This window comes from Myripristis murdjan, chromosome 20 (genome assembly GCF_902150065.1).
Source record: "Myripristis murdjan chromosome 20, fMyrMur1.1, whole genome shotgun sequence".
Taxonomy (NCBI): Eukaryota; Metazoa; Chordata; class Actinopteri; order Holocentriformes; family Holocentridae; genus Myripristis; species Myripristis murdjan.
Window position 1 is genome coordinate 24,624,388 of NC_043999.1, and position 22,019 is coordinate 24,646,406.

The 22,019-nt window shown below is 40.3% G+C and overlaps 1 protein-coding gene across 1 annotated transcript in view; it reads right to left on the bottom strand.

The window, feature by feature from the left end:
* The window catches only part of mmp16a (matrix metallopeptidase 16a (membrane-inserted)), an 88,621-nt gene that overhangs the window by 59,424 nt on the left and 7,178 nt on the right, over positions 1–22,019 (bottom strand). The window contains exons 2-3 of the mRNA XM_030079823.1: positions 6,261–6,409; positions 3,232–3,354 (exon numbers count right to left, since the gene is read on the bottom strand). Coding sequence (XP_029935683.1) covers positions 3,232–3,354; positions 6,261–6,409 — 272 coding nt within the window. The remainder of the gene's footprint in view (positions 1–3,231; positions 3,355–6,260; positions 6,410–22,019) is intronic.

Below are 22,019 nucleotides of genomic sequence, written 5' to 3' on the forward strand. Positions count from 1 at the left end.
ACGCTTTTGTTTCTTGGAGTGCTTATACAGAGCACATACAGATGCACAAAGACCAAGTGTGACAAACACAAGCAAGTGCAGTTAATAATACTTATTTTAAATCAATATCAGCTGACCTAGAGAGGGTCTGTGAAAGTACATTTTCTCTGAGATTAAAAAGGTGCAGAAAAACCGTAGCACCTCCAATGTTATCCTTGAATACGTGTCCTTGTTCTCCCCTTTCTGAGGTTACAATGAATAGCCTTACCAACAGCTGTGACCACTTGAGGAATAAGAGGAACAAACAAGATAGCTTGGTTTGAAAGGTGCTCTCTCTTTATTCCTTTACCCAAGTCATTTTGTGTGTCCTATTTTAAGAACAAGACAGATTTAGAGAGAAACATATGCAGGGAGGAGATGCAAAGAGACAAATGAATAAATCGCAGATTTCTCCAAGGCCATTTTGGATATTAAACTGCATGTTGTGCGGTGATAATGATTCCGGATGCAACTCATGCTATAATATTACCTCCATGTAGAGAGAACAGTAGGGACAACCAAACTAATTAGTGCCTCCCTACAGCTAGCATGAGGCTACATGGAAACTAGTATATGCCTAGGGGGGTATACGTTTGTTTTACATTCCAAATGCCAACATCCTTTCTTAAAAGATTTTTTGGCCACGGTCTCCATTATTAGATAATTGAAGGCAGACTGACAAAAAAGCTTTTGGGGGAGAGAGACAAAGACCCTAAGCTGGATGCAAATTCCCTTGTGCATTAGTTTGCCTTGAAGAGAAAGAAACAGTATAAGAGCCAATAACAGCCATAATGCACTTGACACGGTTAGGCAATGTCAAATTGGGAAAACAGAACTAGAATTGAGTAGTTCAGCATTTACAAAGTAAAATGGTTTCTATTTTGTGCTGTAAAACAATCTCTCTTTGTGCTGTAAAGCAATGCAGCAGATATTCTGCTAGGTCCAAACCAGCGGCACAAAATATAAAATGTGGCGCAAACAGACACAGAAAGAGGCTGTCAATCCTCCTGGCGATGGCCTCATTTGATTTTCTGTAATTATAATAATGTCTCAAAACTAATATGGTAATGATGTACTGATGTGAAAATGCTACACATATAACCTTTAAGAAGATTATGAATGTCTTTAGACTACAGTATAAGTATTATTTTTCAAACTGCCTCCACTGCACTGATCTGTGATAAAAGGAGCAGCTGCAGGCACATCTGACTACTGACTACAGGCCTGGCACCCATGCACATATGAACACAAACACACACACACACACTCATATGCACACTCTCAAAATGCTCCCATCCTATTACATAACCTTAATCTGTCAGAGAGTACCCTCTGCTTTCCACTGGGGTTTCCTCCTCTCCTCCCCTCTCATCTCTTTCTCTCCGCAGCTGCTTCTCCTCCACCACCTTCTCTCTGCTCCCCACTTCCCTCCCGCCTCCTTTTCACCCATCCACTTCTCCTCGCCTCTCTTCATCAAGCCTGCTCATTTTCGTCTTTTCGCATTCATTGTGCCCGTGGAAGCGCCTGATACAAGTACTGCATTTTTACTCAGCATGAAGGTTTGCACAGGTCGTTGTCGGTTTGCCAAGTTTCATGAAACTCATGAAACAGACCTGGGATGCTATTTTAAAAAGAAAAATACATGAGTGTGAATCTGAACAGCCTACTGGTCCTAATTTCTGAACTTTCTGGAGATGAGGTTTTTCAGCTGGCATTGGTAATATACAGCTCCAGTTCAGCGTTCGGTCACTGATCCACCAGATTATATTCAGCTCCTCTGTAATACCGCTTATACATTTATCCTCAAGGCAGAATAAAAAAAAAAACACAAGCCCTGTTCTTAAGGATTATCCCATGAAACATGGGACTGGGGGCAAGCGACAGTATAGCATGTATAAAATATTATAGAATCTGGGCCAGTAACCTCACTTAATCAACAGAGAAATATTGTGTAACCGCAGCACTATATATTATTACTTATGTAGCTGCATGTCAGAGGAAGCACTTGTGAATTATGAAGTTGTGGATGGGATCTCTGGTGTATAAGGAGCTTGTACACTCGTTCCCCATTTTTGTGGCATGTTCCATTGGGATAAAGCTGTTGCCCCTCACCCCGTCTGTTCGGGGTTAGAAGAACATTATGTCTCTGGATCTTTTTTAATTTATTTTATTCCTTTTTTTAGCTATGCATTGTGTGGCTTGGTTGTTACTTGACTTAAACTTATTTCCATGGACTAAGGACAGACAGATTCAAACTGGTGGACACATGAAGGGAAGATGATGGAAAATGTGATAAAGAAATGGAGAGAAGGAGCACAAGAAAAAAAAATGCGAGATGTAGCTAGAGAAGATGATGTCAGGCTTTTCTTTCTATTTCTGTCTGTGAAGAATCCTCAATGAATTAATCACTGCATGTGTGTGTGTGTGTGTGTGTGTGTGTGTGTGCAGATGTCAGATATATTTCGTACTGGGCAGCAGAAGACGTTCTCATTCAGATGCATGTGCTGGGATTCAGTGTACAACAAGTTAATCTGGCTCACATGATGTTTTTGCAACTTGACAAAAGCCCCTTTGATGGCGATGGTCAGTGTTTGCAGCTGGCATTTTCTATGTATGTAAGTAAGGATGAATGTGCATTGTGGAATAGTAGTAAAAAGATGCATTATTACAAAACGATATGCAAAATTAAAGCTGCATTAGGTGATATTACGTGCACTGTTTGCAGTAAAATGACCCCTTACAATGTGAGAGTCATCAGTGTAGGTGTCTTTCCACTGTACAGTTTACAGCCAGCCCAACAGTAAGCTCCTCCTCTGCCCTCCTCTTCCCCCCCTCGCCGTTTCAACTTCATTCAAACCTTTTCTTAAACACATTCTACAGAGATAAACATATTCAAGTTTCAGATGCCTCAAGTGCCTCATAAATCAGCAGTGCAGCAACAGAAAAAGTTTACTCAAAGTTTACCTTGTTGCTAAATTGTGCAGTTTCATCACATTTTCATCATGGTTAGAGACAAGGTTAGAGATAATCAAAGTAGTAAAAAAAAACATTTTTTCTTTACTTTCAGTTTCTACAAGCTTTGAACACCCTCTGAACACCCTCTAGTGATCAGAAACCACTTAGTGCAGCTTTAACAAAACTGACAGAAAACTAGGATATAGGTCAACCTAGTGGGAAAAATGTATTCAGACACTCTTTTACCATGCCACCCACCTGTATGTGATATGTTTGTGTTGCCACTTCTGTCCCGTGAGGGCGTACCGCCGCTTCCTGACGCTGAATCTGGATGCCCCCCCTAACTGGTCAGGAACCCCACATCTGGGCTTCTTCATCCAGCTAAAGGACAGAGGGGAGAAAGGTACTGGTCAACACACTGAACAGGACACGCACACAGTGATGACATCATTGTCTTTGCAGAACAGCTGATCTGTGATGGAATGGTTTCTACGATATTGATTTTGCTTGCTTTGCAGTCATAAGAAAGTTCACGGTACTGTCTGACTATCATTTACCAAGAAGACATTTTGTTGACATTTATATCTGAATTTAGAGCAGCTATATAGGTCAAAATGTGAAGAATAAAATGCTTGTGGCTGAATGCAATGCAGTGACAATGCAGGATAGATGCAGTATTGTGTATTCTTTGTGTAATCTTAATGGCTAAGCCAGGCCATTGGTTCGAGGTTAAATGTATTAGATTTAGAGCCAGGAGGATAAGTAAAGTAAACTTTCCACTCTGCCTGATTAAGCCCACTTGCAGGGTTGTTTGATACTAGAATGCAGCCAGGGAACATCCATTATTCTGCTACAGCTATCATCAGTAGCATATTATTCATAAAGTGATGTACACTGATAGCATGATGAATATAAACCAGTTCTGATATGCAGTGTAGCTCTTCCCTTTTATCAATGGTAGCAAACTTCACCGGTGTGTGCAGAATAATTCAGATCAGGCATTTTTTATTTATTAGCTACTCTTATGGGGGAGAAAAGGGGCAAGAGATGGCAAAGACACAAAGACAACACAACACAGTACAAGTGTAGGCATGAGGCTAATTCAGGCACTCATAACTTCCACATACACACGATCCACAAACAAGACACACTGTATAAGACGTAACCTCACCTTATTGTGTTATCGCTACATCAACAACAGAAGCAGAGGAAAGAAATAGAGAGAAAAGGCACACTGTTAGCTGATCACATTTCTTTCTGCCTCAGCATTTGGTTAGTCAACTGTTACTGTGTTCACACTGCTGGCCACCACGCTGCCATGTTATAGTCTGATGGCCAATTTGCGCTGTTTGCTCACTGTTCCTCTGAAGGTGTTGCAGTGTTACTGGGAACACGTCGTGTTGCAGGCATGTGACAGGCAAGTTCAACTACAGCCACAGTTTTTACACCGACAAGTGGGAAACCAAAGCAGCCGTGGTCCACATAGGCAGATTTTCCGTAGTTGTGCATTGTGTGTGAAAAATAAATAGATTTGGTGACTATTTGAAAGCAGGGTTAGCATGCACAGTGATATCATGGCAAATAAATGAATTCTCAAATCTGACATCTAGACAATGATCATCATGAGAAAAATAATCTGAAAAAAAAATCAGTTATATTTTCAGAATGGTTTTGATCACCCTATGTTAAAGGACCATACTAGTAATTTTGAATGTTTGGCCCGTTTACTAAAATGTGGCCACATTTTACATTTCAACAACTCAAGGCACTCCTGAAATATTACATTTATGAGAATTGGACAGACGTAAGTCCCCAGTGACCTTGACCTTTGACCACAAAAATCTAATCAGCTCCCTCTTGAATCCAAGTGTACGTTTGTGCCAAATTTGAAGAAATTACCTCAAGGTGTTCCAGGCTCTCGCATTTACAAGAATGGGACAGATCATGGGACCCAAAAACCCCAAAACATAATGCATCGGCCATGGCTGTCACCAGCGCCGAGGCATACACAGGTAGGAGAAATGATATTGGAGTTCTAAAATAAAACTGCTTGCTGTGAGAAAAGATTAGCAGAAATGTAATGTATATACATTTTATAGCTATTGGGCTAAACATGCAGAATCACTGGTATAGTCCTTTCACATAATCTACATCCCTTTGATATAATTTACTATGATGTACACTATGAATTTACCCCATAAAGCCTGATTGGTTTACCTTTATCCTCCACTACATCCCTGACAAAATGTTATTTTACATCAGAAGAAAAGTATTATCCTCATACCAACTAAATCCACAAGGTATCCTGGTGCCCTAAATTTTGAGTGATTGAAGGAGCAGACAAACGATGTCCCTGTTCTTCCCTCTCCTCTGCCGATAACTGAATACTGTGGCATTTTCCAGCCTTTGATCTGACAACGGAGGTGTACTGTCTGTAAAAGGCCCCTTTGATCAAATTAAAATGCTCCACTTAATCCATGTCAGGGCAACTTTGTGTCTGGCAAAATTACTCAGCTCACCTGCAGAATGCCAAACAGGGAACAAATGGGAGAGACTCGTCCACACTTTGTCATCTATTTTGTAAGTGTCTCCACCTTTTTCTCAGCCCTCACAAAGGAGAACAATGAAACGCTGGGTTCAAAACAATACCACCTATTTTCTCCTTTCTTTCCCTGTTAACTGCATATTTTACCTCTGTGGTTTTGTTCATTCTTCCTGTAAATGGCCAGGGAAAGGTAGCTTACTCAAAATGCATCTGAGGTGTAGCCTGACATATTTTTCTCTTAGGGACATCAGTTGGATATGGCACGCACTTAGCCCACATAAGGTTTTTTTTGTTTTTGTTTTTTGTTTTTTCTGTTTTGCTGTTTTGATTACATCAGGGCAGTTTCACCTCTAAACTAATATTTTGGTGATTTATCTTCAACAATTTATGACTCTGACCAATTAATAATAGCCTATTTTATGATTCACTGGTCTTTGCTCCAAACCACATAGCCTATATTGAATCAATATGATAGAGCTGGGTATAGATAGAGATAGAGATGACCTAGCTCCCTAAGCATTTAGCACACAAGCAAACATACCAAAAATTATATTTATTCCAGTCAGTTAAAACATGCGTGCTAAAAACATCTGGTTGACTACAATGATATTTCAGCACTGCTCCTTTGCACTTCTAGCACAGTTCCCTCCTGCTGCTGATATATCCTCATTATGTAAAGAAACTTATGAACTGAGGTCATATTCCCATATCATGGTTTCTTTAATGAAAAAGTGTGACTCACTCTATAGTGTTGCGGTCCAGGGTGCCGGTGACATTGAGGCCATAGCGGCGCTGCATAGCAGCGATAGCGGACTGCATGACCCGGGTTGAACGCAGCACCGACATTCTGGGGTCTGTAGGAGGGAGGTAGCCATACCTCTGGAGCCATGCCTGCAGACACAGACAAGGAGAGAGAGAGTCAAGTGTTAGACATCAAATGAAATGAGTCAAACAGTGAAAGAAAGCTCTGTCCTCCCCCAGCACCTACTGCTGTTTTGCCCTAGAGCAAGACACTTAAAGGATTGGTTGGGTATTTTTCTACTCAGGCATATTCAAATGCTGATAGTTATTTGGCTGCACTGTGAGTAACCCATTTTCAAAAAGAATTTTTAAATTGTTTTTTGATGCTGTCACAAAGTGGCAAATTGCTCGTCACCAAAGCTAGGGCTGTGCTATGGACAATTATAAATGACGGGTATCAAGTTTTAATACAGCCTGGGCTGAAAAATACTGAACCTGTCCTTTAATCCACATCTGCTCCAGGTGTGGGTTAAAGAAAGTTCTCTCTGCTATATGAGTTCAGACTGCATTTTTACACCTGATTCCAAACAAACCACAGCCATGTTAAGTACTACTGCTCAAAGAAATAAGGAACTCGCTCTGTTTTTGTCCAATTGCAAAGTGGATTTTAAGCAAGCTGCTGTAATGTCCCTAAAAACAGTTTGCTAATTAGATATGTTCCATCAGCTGAATGGATATGTTTCCTGTCCATAGAATGTAGAAAACACATCCACATGAAAAATGCTGTTATATGGTACATTAATTTATTCAACATGAGTTTGTTATTAACTGCATATTTTGACAAAAAAAAAAAAAAAAAAAAAAGCATAAAGGCAAGACTAGGAGGAATTTCATCAGAATGTGCTGTTTCTATTCAGCCTTTGAGATTCAATACAGGCTGTCACAATTTGCATATAAACACCTAGAATCAAGGTTAGGGCTATTATATGATATATTGTTTCAGCGTCGACATTACAATGTGCGTACATGCAGAAGTCGCAGTGCACACGTCAGGTTAGGCAAATTAACCCTAAAAGGTCATGCTACAACTTTTTGTGCTGCTTGATACAAAGAAAAATTTGCAAGCATCTCATTTTCCATGACTAACCTGCAAGAAAACTCCATCTGATAGAACATAATTTAGTCTGGTTTAAGGGAACGTGGTTACACAGCCCCACTAGCTGCCGACCACAACCTGAAAATGTGTGCTGCCTGTTTTGGTTGTTTGATAATATGGTGCCGCCCTAATCCAGCTACTGGGGAGGAAACCGTGCTGCTTGAGAGTGTGAGCAGTATCGATACTACAGGAAAAAGAGGTACTTTGATTATATAAAAAGGTAAGAAAAAATGCTTCTTGCACATTCCAAGCCTCCTTTTAGCTGTGGAAAGAGAGAACTCTCTACACTATTTTATATAACACAGAATGTCATCTGTTATCATGTCATTTGGCTTGTCAGGGAAGCACTCTGGTGTAATAGAGCTTTCAACGTCCCTATAAAATCCTGCCAGAGGGAATCACGGCTCAGATCTTTGGACCAGACAGGAGAGGGGGATCGGTTGGGCTTTCCCGGAGAGGAGGCTTTAGGGATTTGGAATGTCCCTGTCGCTCTATATTCTCTCAATCCTCATCATAAAAATGGTAAAAAGAGATGCCAACCGCTGTGTTCACCGATTTAACCAACCACTAAAAAGAGCTAAAAAGAGACCTAGACTGTATTGTTTGAACTCAAGAGAAAATCAAACCATTGCACAGAAAACTACTAGCATAGAGTCTTAAAGAACCAATGAACTGATTTGTTGGGCTGTGTGTTCCCTACCTCACACCTTTTTACATTCCATTCAGCAGTGCTGTGCTGGGAGACCTAAATGTTATTCTAGTATGAAATACCGTGAGCTGTTACAATCATTATGAGGGCCTGCTGTTCAGGCTAGCATACACACTGAGAATTAAGTTCACTTAACAGGAAGGGGAAGGATGATGGGACCACCTGAAAATGGAACCAATGTGAACGTAGCCTATTGCTTGCGTTACAATGAGTGAGCCTTGTGTCACGCATCAAGCAGCTGCATAGAGCTGTTTAGAAACACTTTAATGTAGCCTTTTCTAGACATATAAAAAGTGTTAGAAAGTGGGACAAAACAGTGTGTAAAAGAAGAGAAGGCTGTTGACTCAGAGTGGTGGTAAGTTAAAAGTTAAATTAAGCGTCGGGCTTTTAAGATCACCCTTTTGACTCCCCTGACCACATGAGTGAGGAAAATGAATGCTTGACGCTCTCTCCTCCCTTGAAGACAATCACAGAGATGCCCTTAAGTAAGGCACAACTCCCCACCCCCCCCACCCCCGCCACCACCACCTCTTAACCAATGGTTACGCTAGGAAGCTCACATGTGTAAATGGAGGGAACTATGAAAATGTCAGGCATGGTGGTGCTGAAAAAGAGCATGTGACGAACAGAAAGAATCCAAAATACACACTCATATGTAGGTCAAAAGTCTCACAGGATACGATGTGAAGAGATAAACCCAGGGGAACCTATCCAAGCACTGTATTGTGTGCACAACCACAGCTTTCTCTCTGGGCTTTATCAGTGCAGTGATTGGCAGAGAAAGCTACTCAGACTGACAAATCCCTGATACTCTGCCTGCCTACTTCCTGTTCCCAGAGGACTATAGGTAACAAACACACTCTGCAGCGACAATTTGTCACTTCCAACTATCTTCAACATGGCAGATGTCAAAATGTTATGCGTGTTATAATTTGCATCTCACCCTTGTCTATACCCAGGATTCCTCCTCTTCTTTCCCCCTGCCTAACCCTCGCTCTTTTCTCCGCATCTTGCTCCTCTGGGTTCTGTTGGACTATTTCAGGGTTTATGCAGGTTTTAGCACTTTCAGTTTGAAGACATTTTATTAGCTTTTTCAATTCCACTTCAAGTGAATTTTTAGATCATTTTCACAATAAAACAAATCACAAAAAGTCACTAGGGTTGGGCAATGTCTACTGAATTGGCATTTGATGATATCGACAGCAAAACATTGCAATATAAGATGGTATCATCCTAATCAAATGATTAGGAAATAAATGATTGTATTTTAATTTAAGTATCTGCTTTGATTAAAAACAATTCTCGGTGTTAGTACTTTTTCATTACATATTATGAGCTATTGGTTAAAATTACTGTCTGGCACAGTGCCTCCGTTACTCTTACTTACGTTACTCTCTCTTAAATACTGCAACAGGTATTATTGGAGGTGTGACCTGGGCAATGGTCACAGAGTCATTGTATTTTTTCAAGGTGTCATACCTCATTCAATTAAAGGGACAGCCAGTGACTACTAACAGTAACAGCAAAAGAAGAGATGCTTGGTTGTAGCAAACCACTGTAGTGAAAACAGTGGTTGTAGCAGCTATAGGTACACAGTCGATCCAGTTTTCCTGCATAGAGAACTCAGAGGCGGCCACATGATTAAACACAGGGTGCCTTTTGTTGAAAATTGTGATTATACACAAGTGGAACCGAGATTTGACTACTGAAATTTTAGACTTGGAAATATTTTTTAAAGCAAAACGGAACATTGGTAGAGTGTTGGGTTGTACAGTTATCTGGGTCTTTTATGAGTCCTCATATTATAATGAGTTAATCTGTGCTGCCCAGGACTGCTAATCCACAATACTTTATTTGGATCTCACTATTTACCTCCACATAAAACGTTTAGCTGATAAACCAATGTGAACAAAGTGGATTAAACAAACTACAGTTATTACAATTACTTGTTTAAGTACTACCAGTTTGTTCCTTCTTGGCATTGGGACATTAGATTTATTCAGAAAATGGGTACTACGACTTAGATAAAATTAAAAAGTAAAAAGAAAAATTGGCATGATCTGCTTTGTTTGTGTTTGTTTATGTGCTACGTGTTATTGTGGGAGTTGTTTTGCTGCATATGGAAGTGAATGGGGAAACACAGTTACAGAATTCTGGATTATATATTAACCCTGGGAAGCACAGTGCAGGTAATGAGGATATTTCACCACCATCTGGACTCAGATACTGCCCAAGAAACAATACAGCCCAACACTGTTAAAGTTAGATTTTGATTTAAGGCTGTCATTTTGGCAAAATTGCTGACACTTTTTAGGGACCCATGGAAACCCTGTCATTGTTTTCCTAGGGCATCCCTATTTCCATCAAGAATTCTGTAAAATATATATAATTCCATGTAATCTAATTCTGTAATCCAGAATTCTGTAAGTGTTTCCCCAGGTGCATGGCTGTGGTTTCCATTTCAACAAGTCATGTACTGAAACTAGAGCTCCACAATCACACACAAACACATGCACAAGGTTTGACACACACGCTGAGATAAATAAACGAGTGCACATGTACATGTACATTCACTGCCATGTTTAGAGGCATGTGCTCACATCAATACTAAGAAACTCACACACACACACATTATAAGTCCACCGTCAGAGAGCTCAGCCATGTTTGCATCTAACATGAAAAAAATCGGGCAGATGACAGGTCATACTGGCCCAGGCTTTTAACTGGAGAAATCACAAGAGAATACTACACAAGCCACACAGTCTCACTCAATATCCTCTTTCTCCCTCCCCCACTAACACACATACACACACACATACAACATAATCAACAAGCCACAGCCAAGAAGACACTCATATGTTCCATTTTAATCGGGCATGGTTTAGGACAGCCGCAACATTCAGATTATATATTAAGAGTATTCTATAGGCATAGTACGAGACATGACCTCCCCAGAAAACATGTTTTGAATTATTATTATTTTTTTGGGACAGTGGGTGGGGTCTTTTTGGAGGTTTTTCCTCTATATAGGAAGTTTTCTTATTTGACTGCACTAACGGCAGAGTCCACTGTGGTACTATACTGCAAACAACACAATGTGCCCAGAAAGGCGCTACCAAAGGAGAAAAAGAGCTCTGGGTATGTGTATACTAACTAGGCTAACTCAGACAGGCCAAAAGTGCATGACATTAGTCGTCTCATTTCGCCTCGTTAACTTCCTCTCAGCCCTTGGTAACACGTAACGACAGAGAGGCCACTTGGAGATCAGAGGGGAGGTGAGCAGGAGAAGAGCGCACACACCCTTGTATGCAGTCAGCAGCCTTTTGTTGTTTTTAGTGGTAGAAACACCTGCTGACTTAAGGAGGCCACATCGTTACATTTTCTACGGATGACTATGATGCATATGTAATAGGACTGCATGTTTGAATTTCCATAGGATTACTATAATTATTTGGATATTGGTTTTCTTTACTTACACTTGTATTATTTGACGCTGCACTAGGAAACAGTAGATAACTGCAATGCATTGTGGTTAATATAGAACTCTGGAGTGACCGTGGTTCACTTGCACCCTCAGCCCAGCCTCAGGGTCGACCTCACCAAGTTCACTTGAGTTTCTCAGACAAATGGAAGGACATTTATGATGATGACGGGGATTCCCCCAAGGGCGAGTGCTGAGGGGAAGTCAACGAGGGCGAGTTCAACCACTAATGAAACACAGCGTGAGTGCCTGCACGCTGCAGTCAAACAACCAGTCAGTGGTTGGAGGACTGTTCATCATTCAGTAGAATTGCTTTTTTTTTTTTTGCACCAAAGCAACTTAATAACTTTGTTGCCTAAATTACATGACACCATCAAGTTCCCAATCTTATACCCACTCAGTTTCCAAGTCACATTGAAGGCTGTTTCAGCTTTGCAAATACTGATTTCTTGCAAGAGAGTTGGTGAGAAAGAAGAGGACAGATGAAACACGGCAGAACATGTTGTAGGCTACTAACTGAAATGTCAGCTCCCACTCCTGATTCACAGTTCATATTATAATGTAAGGTAGTAAGCTGCAAACCCCTTGTTTGTTCTGCCTGTGTTGAACTCTTCATCCCTCCGTTTCCCACATCTTTCTTCTGCCATGCCAATCTCCACTGCCATTTTTTCCTTCTAATGTCTACTTTCCCTTTTCTAGTCCTATAATCATGTCTATCCCTTCTGAATCCTTCCATCACATCTTCTGTCTGACGTGGGAGGATATTATTGCGGCTGGGTTTGGCTCAGTCCTAACCACTGCCCCGGTGAATTCCCTGGTGCCTTTGTGGATGAGGGAAAAAACAGAGATACTGATGAAAAAGTACACAGTTTAGACGTGGCATTGCCTATTTACCAAACAATGTCAAGCAATGTGAAGTTGTTTTTCCCCTGCAGTGTTTAAGGAACAGGTTTGTACTGGGCTGGGCCACACTACATCTGAGTATGGGCTTTCCAAAAAAGAATCACCAGATTTTCCTGAGATGTGTAGACTACTTTATTCTGTCCCACTCCACCATGTGGAAAAAAAAGAATACATTCCATGTATAGAGCTAAAACCAAAAAAGTCCTTTCATTCTTTATAAGATTTATCACATTTATAATGGATATTAATTTACAGTGTCCAAAATATAGTTTGAATGAATGCCATTTTTGCATGCATTTACCATACCTTGCTGTAAATATATGCTTAATTCCAGTATATGTGAAATGCAGCCTTCTTTTTTGTAGTACGACCTGGAAGAGTATTATGCAAATGAAAAAGCAGCAGGAAAAGCATTTTGTTGTTGTTGTTGTTTTTTGTTAAGGTGGGGGCGGCAGTAATAAGTGAAGCAGTGTGATGTTTTTGTGCTTTAAGACAATGCTGTGATGAACTTCTCAGCCAGCAATTGTCCACAGCACAAACAGTATTATAAAAGAGGAGAGGAACAAGTAGAAAAGTTGAGACTGCTGGTGGATATTTGCAGGATCTCTGTGACTCAAACATTCATGGAGACTTGGATTGTGTGTGTGACCAGACACAGAGGCTGTGACTGTCAGCCAGTCAAGTAAATGGCAGCCAGTAGTTTCAATGAAGCTGTTTGTGCACTGACAGCAAACGCAGTGAGCCGAGCCATATTCTAGCCTCAAAAATTAGCTGCCTTGTCCCTATTTCAGTGGTGTTCTGCAGATGAACGCTGTCTCAAAACTGTGGCTGCTGGTATTTGCACTGTGGCTGCTGGATTTGAACTTCCTATGTTTTGTTAAAACAGGTAGAAATGTTTTGAGAAAGCCAGATTTTTAATTTACATATGTAGATCTTATCAATCAAATGATGCATCATGTAATATCGCACTGAAGTGAGGACATACACAAAAAGACACAAAAAATGTGGAATAAGCACGAAATTTGATGGGTGACCTTACATGGTTCTCATCGGCCTGACTCACTAAAAACATGCATGTTTATTCAACGTTTTTTGTCAGCTGAGTTGAAATGGTTCTTACCTCAATCAACTATAAATTTTGCATACTGCACCTTTAAGCTGTTAAAGCTACAGTTAATTTAGCTATACCTAATTTTGAGAAAGCAGCTAAGTGCTGTGACAGCATAGTTCATAAACATTATCAGTTACAATGAAAGCTAACTGGCTCCCACTTGTGTTTCCCAGGGCAACAGTATTCAAATGATGTCAAGATGTCTTCCACATAGCAGTGCATTGTGAATCAATGTCAGTCGGTTCTGTAGTATAGTTCATGGACATTACAGCTAACGATTCACCAGTGTCACATGAAAAACCTACGAAAAAAGCACACCCAATCTTTATTTAAATGTTTCTTGTCTGATGAAAAATCACAAACGTAATAGTTGACATTCAGCTGCTCCGTGGAGTTAATTTAGTAACCTGTAAGATTCCAAAGAAAGCCAGTCGCACAAGGAGCATCTACATCAATATTACAGTGACTTCAGGTAATCAAAAGTCTTTCATCTTTGATTCAATCTTGCAAGTTTGCTCTCCCATGTTCTACAGTGCAAGAAGTTTACAGATTATGTTGTAGGACTGCCTAGGCTCATGCATTATTAGAATTCCACAGCTTCTTTTAGAAGGAGACACAAAAAGAGAACAAGAGGGAAATAGAGCGAGAAGATGTGAAAGAATATGCGCGCTTTGCTGAATCAGGACCGAGGTGCTCGCTTCTTCTCCCTCCGCTCTACTCTCACTCTGTCCTTATCACTTTATCTTTTTTTCCCCCTGCGCTCCCCTGGCTGCCCTCTTCTCCTTCTCATTGATTCTCTCTTTCTACTCATGATCTATGATTCCCACTGTTCTGCCGATGTCAGGATTACTGAGTGCACGAGGTTCTGGCAAGAGAGCCTCCCTATTCAATAAGACAGAATTGCCTCCCTGTCCTCTCACTGCAAATGGATAATGAGGGAGCTTGTAAGCGTAGATGCTGCAGTTCAATAGAGATGCAATTTGGACTCCTTGTTGGTGTAATAACAGTGACATAGAATGGTAACTATGCATCGTAATAACACTCCGCTACAAGCATGCTGGTGGTACTGTGCAAAATATTTACAGGATTGACAATCATGTGGGGAAACTGTATTGTTACTGACAAAACTAAACTTTGATATTGGGTTAGTGATCTGATAAGAAAGCAGACTAGGCCAATATTAAAAACAAATCCCAGTACCCATATTTTGAAGAAGTTCTTTTCTTGTTTGTTTTTCCATATTTGAATGGCTAAGTACATCAGGCAGTTGGTGTCTACAGGTAAAAGTAGGCTTGTTTAGGAGGCGGGGAGATAAACATGAAAAAGGTGGGGAAAAAAGCCACCATTTTTGATCGCGAGGCTGGGCTTTCCCAGAAATCAAGGAGTTCTAGCAGGAAAAAGGAAGGATGAAGTGTCCACTGGCATACCCTGATGAACACCAAGACATGTGAAATGCATGGGTGGCTCCAGTATTTTCATTCCTCCACATTCAGTGTTACTCTCTTTTACAGACACCTCTCATCCTCTCCATACAAGAGATGATTGATTGATTTCTGGGAGAGCAAAGCAGCTTTAATTTCAACCTCTGTGATACTTAAAAAGAACTTCACTCTATTTATTTACTCAGAGCAACTTCAGAAATAAATAAGTGGGGATTCTCTGCTTTGTTCAACAGTTAAGCAGGACCAATGGTTGTTCCTGGGATGGAACCTCTCTGTTACGCTAAAGACAAGAAACAAACTGAGCATGGGCATCTCGGATGAATTCTGCCCATAATTCCACAATGCAGTCACTCCACGCTGTTCCCAGCAGGACAATAAGACAAGAGTCACACAGAGAGAGAAAGGACAAAGGTCTGGAGTGACTCAGGGGCCTTGTCCTCATCACATTCCCTCACATGAGCAGTGAACTGATGTGAACCTCAAGTTCCTGGTGCATGAATGTCCTCGGACTACCTCTCCACCCCACTGGCTTGGCCCACTACCTGATGAGCAGAAGGAGGGCTAATTAGCCAATGGGTGACATCAAAAGGCCAACCTCTAAGGCAATGGAATTACTTTATTATAGATGAGTCCTGCCTTGAGAAGCCTTGTTGGTATGGCAACCCGCTGACAGCATGCGGTGGTTGCTGGTGCGGGCGTCGGTGATTGAACAGCTGATAGGAGCTTCACCCCTCAGGTTACACCGACAAACTGGTGCAGATCATGGGGGCATCCACTAGGTATGGTAAGGCATGGCACCAATATTTGCTTTAGCCCCAGTTTGTGTAGTTCTGGTCCTTGTAATGACAAAACCACAAGCAAAAACTGATGAGAAGCTGAGATTTTAAAAAAGATACATCTATGTCCCCTCATAGTTAAGTGACCCATGTCTAAAAAAAAACTGCATTGTCCCATATATGTATCAGTCGTTGCAGATCTTGCCCTGACAATTTTTGATGATGATCACTTTGTCAAAACTTTTTGGTGGCAAATGATATTACAAACAGGGATTTTACAATACTTTTAAGCAAAATTTATTTGGTTGTAATTTGGGTTGCGGTTGGGCATTATTCGAGTCCACATGGTGGTGAAATATCCTCACAAACTTTTCTGTGCTCCCCTGGGCTGACTTGATTTGCATCCTTCTTTTTACTTTCATAGCACAGCAAAACAGCTCCAAAAATAACAGTTTAAACACATAAAACCTATGTGAACCAAGCAGATTATGCCAATACAAAAAGTCCTAGTACCCATTTTTTGAGGAAATTATACAGCTCTTTTCTTGGTGGATCTACTTTCCAATTAAAATTGGAAAGTAGATCCAGCTGGTAGGGTCTGCAGGAAAATTCCACATAGTAACCTTTCTCAAATAACAGTATTACATGAAAAAGAAATTGCATACGAGGACTAATTGTTTTTATATTGGCATAATTTGCTTTGCTCACATTTGTTTCTGTGCTAACAGTGTTATTTTGGGAGCTGTTTTGCTGTAGAGGTGAATGAAGAGATAGAAATACAGAATTCTGAATAAGCAGCCCAGGGGAGCACAGAGCAACTAATGAGAATATTTCACCACCATGTGGACTCAAAACACCCAGGGAACTATACAACCCAACACTCTACCAGAGTTCAATTTTGCTTTTAAGTTTAGTGAAATGATGCCCCTTCAGGATCATACTGTTTTTATTCATTCCTATTGTATGTTCACACAGCAATTTCACTGGCACAACCACACAGCACTGACATTTTTCTTTGCACAATATTTTCCTGCCAATCACATTCACCAACAACACAACAATTTGGTTTCTCCATTTGTACATGAATCACAGCAGGTTGCTGTGCTGCATTGCAACAATGGGAGCAATGACACAAAGAATTAGGCTTAGAGTGTTTTTGCAAAACCTGGGAATGCTTGTGATCACAGCTGCTTTGTCATAAAGTGTTAAGAAAAGAGCAGAATTTGTCTATACTCTGAAGGGGCTGCAATGTACCCTGCGTAATTGAGGGTGTGGTTATAGCCTTATGTATGTCCATATGTACATACACATATGCATCGGCAACTTTAGCACCTACTTTAGCATCTAGCCTGAATTAGCAGTACAGCAGGTGTTGTGGCCCTTTCATGAATGTTGTCAAGGATTGTATAAACCTACTGATACTAATATTGGGCCTGTTACACAAAAACTATGTGATACATTACACATTATTTGTTATTCTGATATAATTTTATTATTTATCACTTTCCTCTTGCTGAATTATCCTCTAAAATTGTGTAGCAGTATGTTCTTCCTTACTTGGTGTTATCGGTGCTCCAACATTTGTTAAAACAATCATAGTTCAACTATCAGCTTATACTGTTATCTGTGATTTCTTGTATAGTTCAGAGGAAAGGTCTTGAGTGATAAGTGAAAATGCAGGATAATGTTTCACATTGATTTATAGAGCATATGGTGTTTAAATTATGAGCCATCTGCCATCCTTTGTCCTTTCAGAGAGTGATATACGAGTGTCATGATGATATATGCTGGAAGGACACATGTTTCAAAAACCATAATGTAAAACAGCTTGTAGACTACAGAAGACCGACAGATTCCCCTGCTCTAGGCCAGTTGTTTTTTGTTTTTTTTCGTCCTGATCATCAGGAATCTACTACACTCCTGGTTTCAATTCTAGCCCTGTAATCAGGTACCGATTTACACTTCAGGATGCCAAGTGAATGCAATTAACTCCCTGCTAGGATAGAAAACCAGCAGCACCTTCTTGTGTGCAACATATAATGGACTTACCAATTATGACACACTCAGTGGAAGTGTATTGAGATCAAATGATATATTGTTTGGATGACTCAAATTCTAGTATTTGTGAGGAATGATAAAAATTCAGTAATAATGTTGCAGGGTAACTGTTCTGATTCTCACATTTAAGATGTTGTCTCCGCTTGCAATATTGATGGCTGCTGTAAAAAATGGCTTTATGTATCAAGTTCCACAGAACTGAGAAAAGCATACAGGCACCTGGAAGTAGCCAGGCCCTACTGTACAGGTGACCTGTGGGAACATGACTCTGGCCTCTTGGGACATCCTGACACCTCTGACTGGTATGAATTATTCACCAGGAGCCAGAGCCACCAGCAAGTGTGCCAGGGTCGTCAAGGCAACCACAGCCTTCCCGCCCACAGCAGCTACCATAAACCCACACACACACACATTTTAATTGCATTTACTAAAAAAAAAAAAAAAAAAACAATAAAATTTCCATTGACATGAGATTCAAATGTTATGGAGGTTCGACATAAGAAAAATATTGACTGTGCCACTTAGCCTGGCTGAACAGAATGTTGCTATTTGTTTGGACCACACACACACACACACACAGGCTTCATGTGCATTGTGTTCAGCATCTCAGTGGCCCCATTAGGAAAAAATGTCAGACAAATGTCACCAAAAAATGTCACAGTCTGATCATACATACTGATCACAACAGCACCTTATGGGTAAGGAATGTTTGGGGACTGGTTTAGAGGAGGAATTACTTTGGAATTTGGACAAAAGAGGAAAAATGTGTAAGGAGCATGACAGCTATAATGAACTGATGCTTTATATTCACATTTTGTTATCTTAAAAGATAAAAAAAAAAAAAAAAAAAAAAAAACTCCATAAAGTTGTCACATATTCAGGCTCACAGTTATTACAATGTTTTGGATGCATAACAGTCACATACTGGAACATGTTGGTGTGTGGGCGTGTTATTGTGCAAGGTATCAGACTGCAACAGTTGCCTTCACTTGGAAACAAGATCCCTTCTGTCCATGGTTCTGTCCATGGATTAAAAAAAATAAATAATAAATAATATTTTTTTTGAAAAGCAAAGAATGACAAGGAAATGACCAGAAATCCACCATAAAATCACCAAAAATGACACATTTCTAAATGAGAGGAAAACCTTATATTTATTAAAATTATACATTGTTTATCATATCAGTGATGCTGGATCGACATTAAATTTATTGTGTTAAAATGACATCTGAATGCAGCCTCGGACTCCTTTCACAGCCAAAAATTTAGTTCACAGAAAATGACTAGAAAAAAAAATAGAAAATTAGCAGAGTACCAAAAGATTTGAAAAACATTATCAGAAAATGTGTAAAATTAATAGCAAAAACAGGAGAAACCACAAGACAATAACCCCCCCCCCATATAATTTTATTTTTATTTTTAAAAACTAAAAAAATTAATTAATGATGATGATAATTATTATCAGCAGCAGCAGCAGCATCCAGCAGTTTTTAAGATGTCAACAGCTGAAAAGTTAAGGGAAGTTGTGCATAAATTTAGATATTGTGAGGTGCATTGTCTAATTTCTATTTAATTTTCAAAAGAACAGACTTTTTTCACAGCAGTCACTTTGACATAAAGATAGCAGAGTAATACAGGTGTTACTAATGTTATTCATTAAGGTTCTGTTCCATTTGAGTGCAGCAGTGTTTCCAGAGAGCCAGCATGAACGACAGCAGGACCCTGACTCTGGTAGACCTAACTGGAACACAACCTTTATTAATGTCATTAGTAACACCTGTGTTTACCTCGAAATGGCTGTGAAAAAAGTCTGTTAAGGGGTTCAATCTTGAGCTCATCGAGGAATGTGGTGTGTGTTCAGGGAAAATGTAAGGTAACACTGAGCACATGTTAGGGTTTTGTGTCTCACAAAAAGGTTTTCATGTCTCACAAAGACGCACAATGTAGAAATACACAAATATGGACACATGCAGCACCACGCACACACACACACACACACGCACACACACAACTCACACATGCATACACACACACACACACACACACGGCAAAGCGTTCCTGTCAACAACTTAATTGACAGCCCTACATGTGATGCCCCACTGGCATATTCTTATTTTGCACTTGTCAGTCACATTAAAGATTTAACAGCTCACTAAGCTGTGACCAAAGATGCTTCCAGAGACAGGCAGGGAGAGAAAGAAGAACAGTAAAGACGGGGAAAATGACTATTGACATATAAAAAAAAAAAAAAAGAAGATGTGGAACAACACCTGACAATAGCAACAAGTGGTGTGTTAAAGGCTGGTGGAGAGAATGAGGCATGTGTGTTTGTGCACACACGTGTTTGATTATGAATCATTTAGGCTGGTACAGGTGTTGTGTATTTTTCTAGGATTGGGTAAACAGACTGACACAGACACCCTGGTGGCTCAGAAATCTGTTCTCTCGCTGAAGCCAAATGACGTCAAGAGTGCTGCAAGTGTGTGTGTGCGTGCACAATTATGCGTTGTGTGTGTGAGCAATCCATAATTGCACAGTGAAAAATTATGAAGCCCACAAATACAAATACACCCACGAATGTGCTTGGATGCACATACACTACATCCACTCAGCTCATTCATATATACAGAAATAAGCCGTTCCATTTCAACACGTTAGCATCGATTCGACATCTACTTTGCTACTGACCTACATATTTTACACACTTGGAAAAAGACATATGAGGAATATTTGATTTTCTTATCTTGCAAGTGGTGTATATATTACTAAGCTTGTTTTAGTGCCTGGGAAAGAATAATCTACACCCCCCGCAGTTCAAAATATTGGACTGTCATTGCTTCTCTCTTCCATCTTTCCTCTCTCTCTCTCTCCACTGTGCCCTGTTTAACAACACAGAGTAATAATCCATGACATTTTTATTCAAATAAATGTCCATTTTGCTAGTCTCGCTTGCTATAACACAACAATGATTCATCCTATATTCAATTCACAGCCTTGTTTTTAATTTGCAGTTCAAAACACCTGATGTCTGGTAGCTCTTCCCTGGGAAAAATCCTCCACTGCACAGGAAGTGATGGGTGTTGTGCTTCTAGTTTGCTGGGAATAAACAGAGGAAGAAGAACTGTGTAGTTAGCATGAGCAGTGATGGCCACCATGTCTGAACAAAGAAAAGAGATACTCAAACTCCAACAGAAACTCCAAGGAGACAGACATCACAGTACTGCCCATACTTTTGGACTGACAGGTGATCTGTGGGACGAGCAACACAGATACCCCACAACAATGGAGATCATTTCAAAACTCCACTAAGACAGAGACAACAACAACATAAAGATTATCACTGATTACCACTGCAGTGAAGCCACTGCCGCCTGTAAACAAGACTATGAGGAAAGACACAAAACACACACACGCATACACATGCTCCCCTCAGGCCCAGTGAACCCTCATGGCCAGGTGAGCACAAACATGCACGTGTCTGACTGCAAATCAACACAGGCACAGACACACAGAAATGAGAGCACATTACACCTGGGCACGCACACATACAGAGCACTGACTTTCTATTATTCAGATGCCACCCGGAGGCCAGGCGTGCCAACTGGTAACATGATCTGCGAGTGGAATGAAGCTCTACCGTTACACACGGTGACAACAGCACTGAGGAGTGAGTGCTGGACAATGTTGTGCTTGTCATGAGCACACTGTTGAAGACACTGTAGTTACACTGGCAAACCAAGAATAGACACTGTTTCTTTCCTGCACCAGTGATCCAATGAACATCTCAAGTGTTTGGTTCCACATATCCATCATCTGAGAAATGACAATGAAACTTTACAAAATAACATAAATTATGGGTATACAATGTAACTTTAAAGTGACAGTTCACATTCATGTCCATATTGTGGTATTTGCTACTCCATATGAATGTAATACATTTGCCAATTTTGTCCCGCCAGCTCTTTCCCTGTTCCAAGAACAAGTGCTGTTCTTCTCCAAGATGAATGAAGTGTAACTGGCAAAGCAAATAACACAATTTTGGGTGATGACCCAAAGTTGAAAAAAAGTTGTGAATGATGCAGTGCTGATGGGAGCTGTTGCGTAGTGATACAGAAACAAAGTCC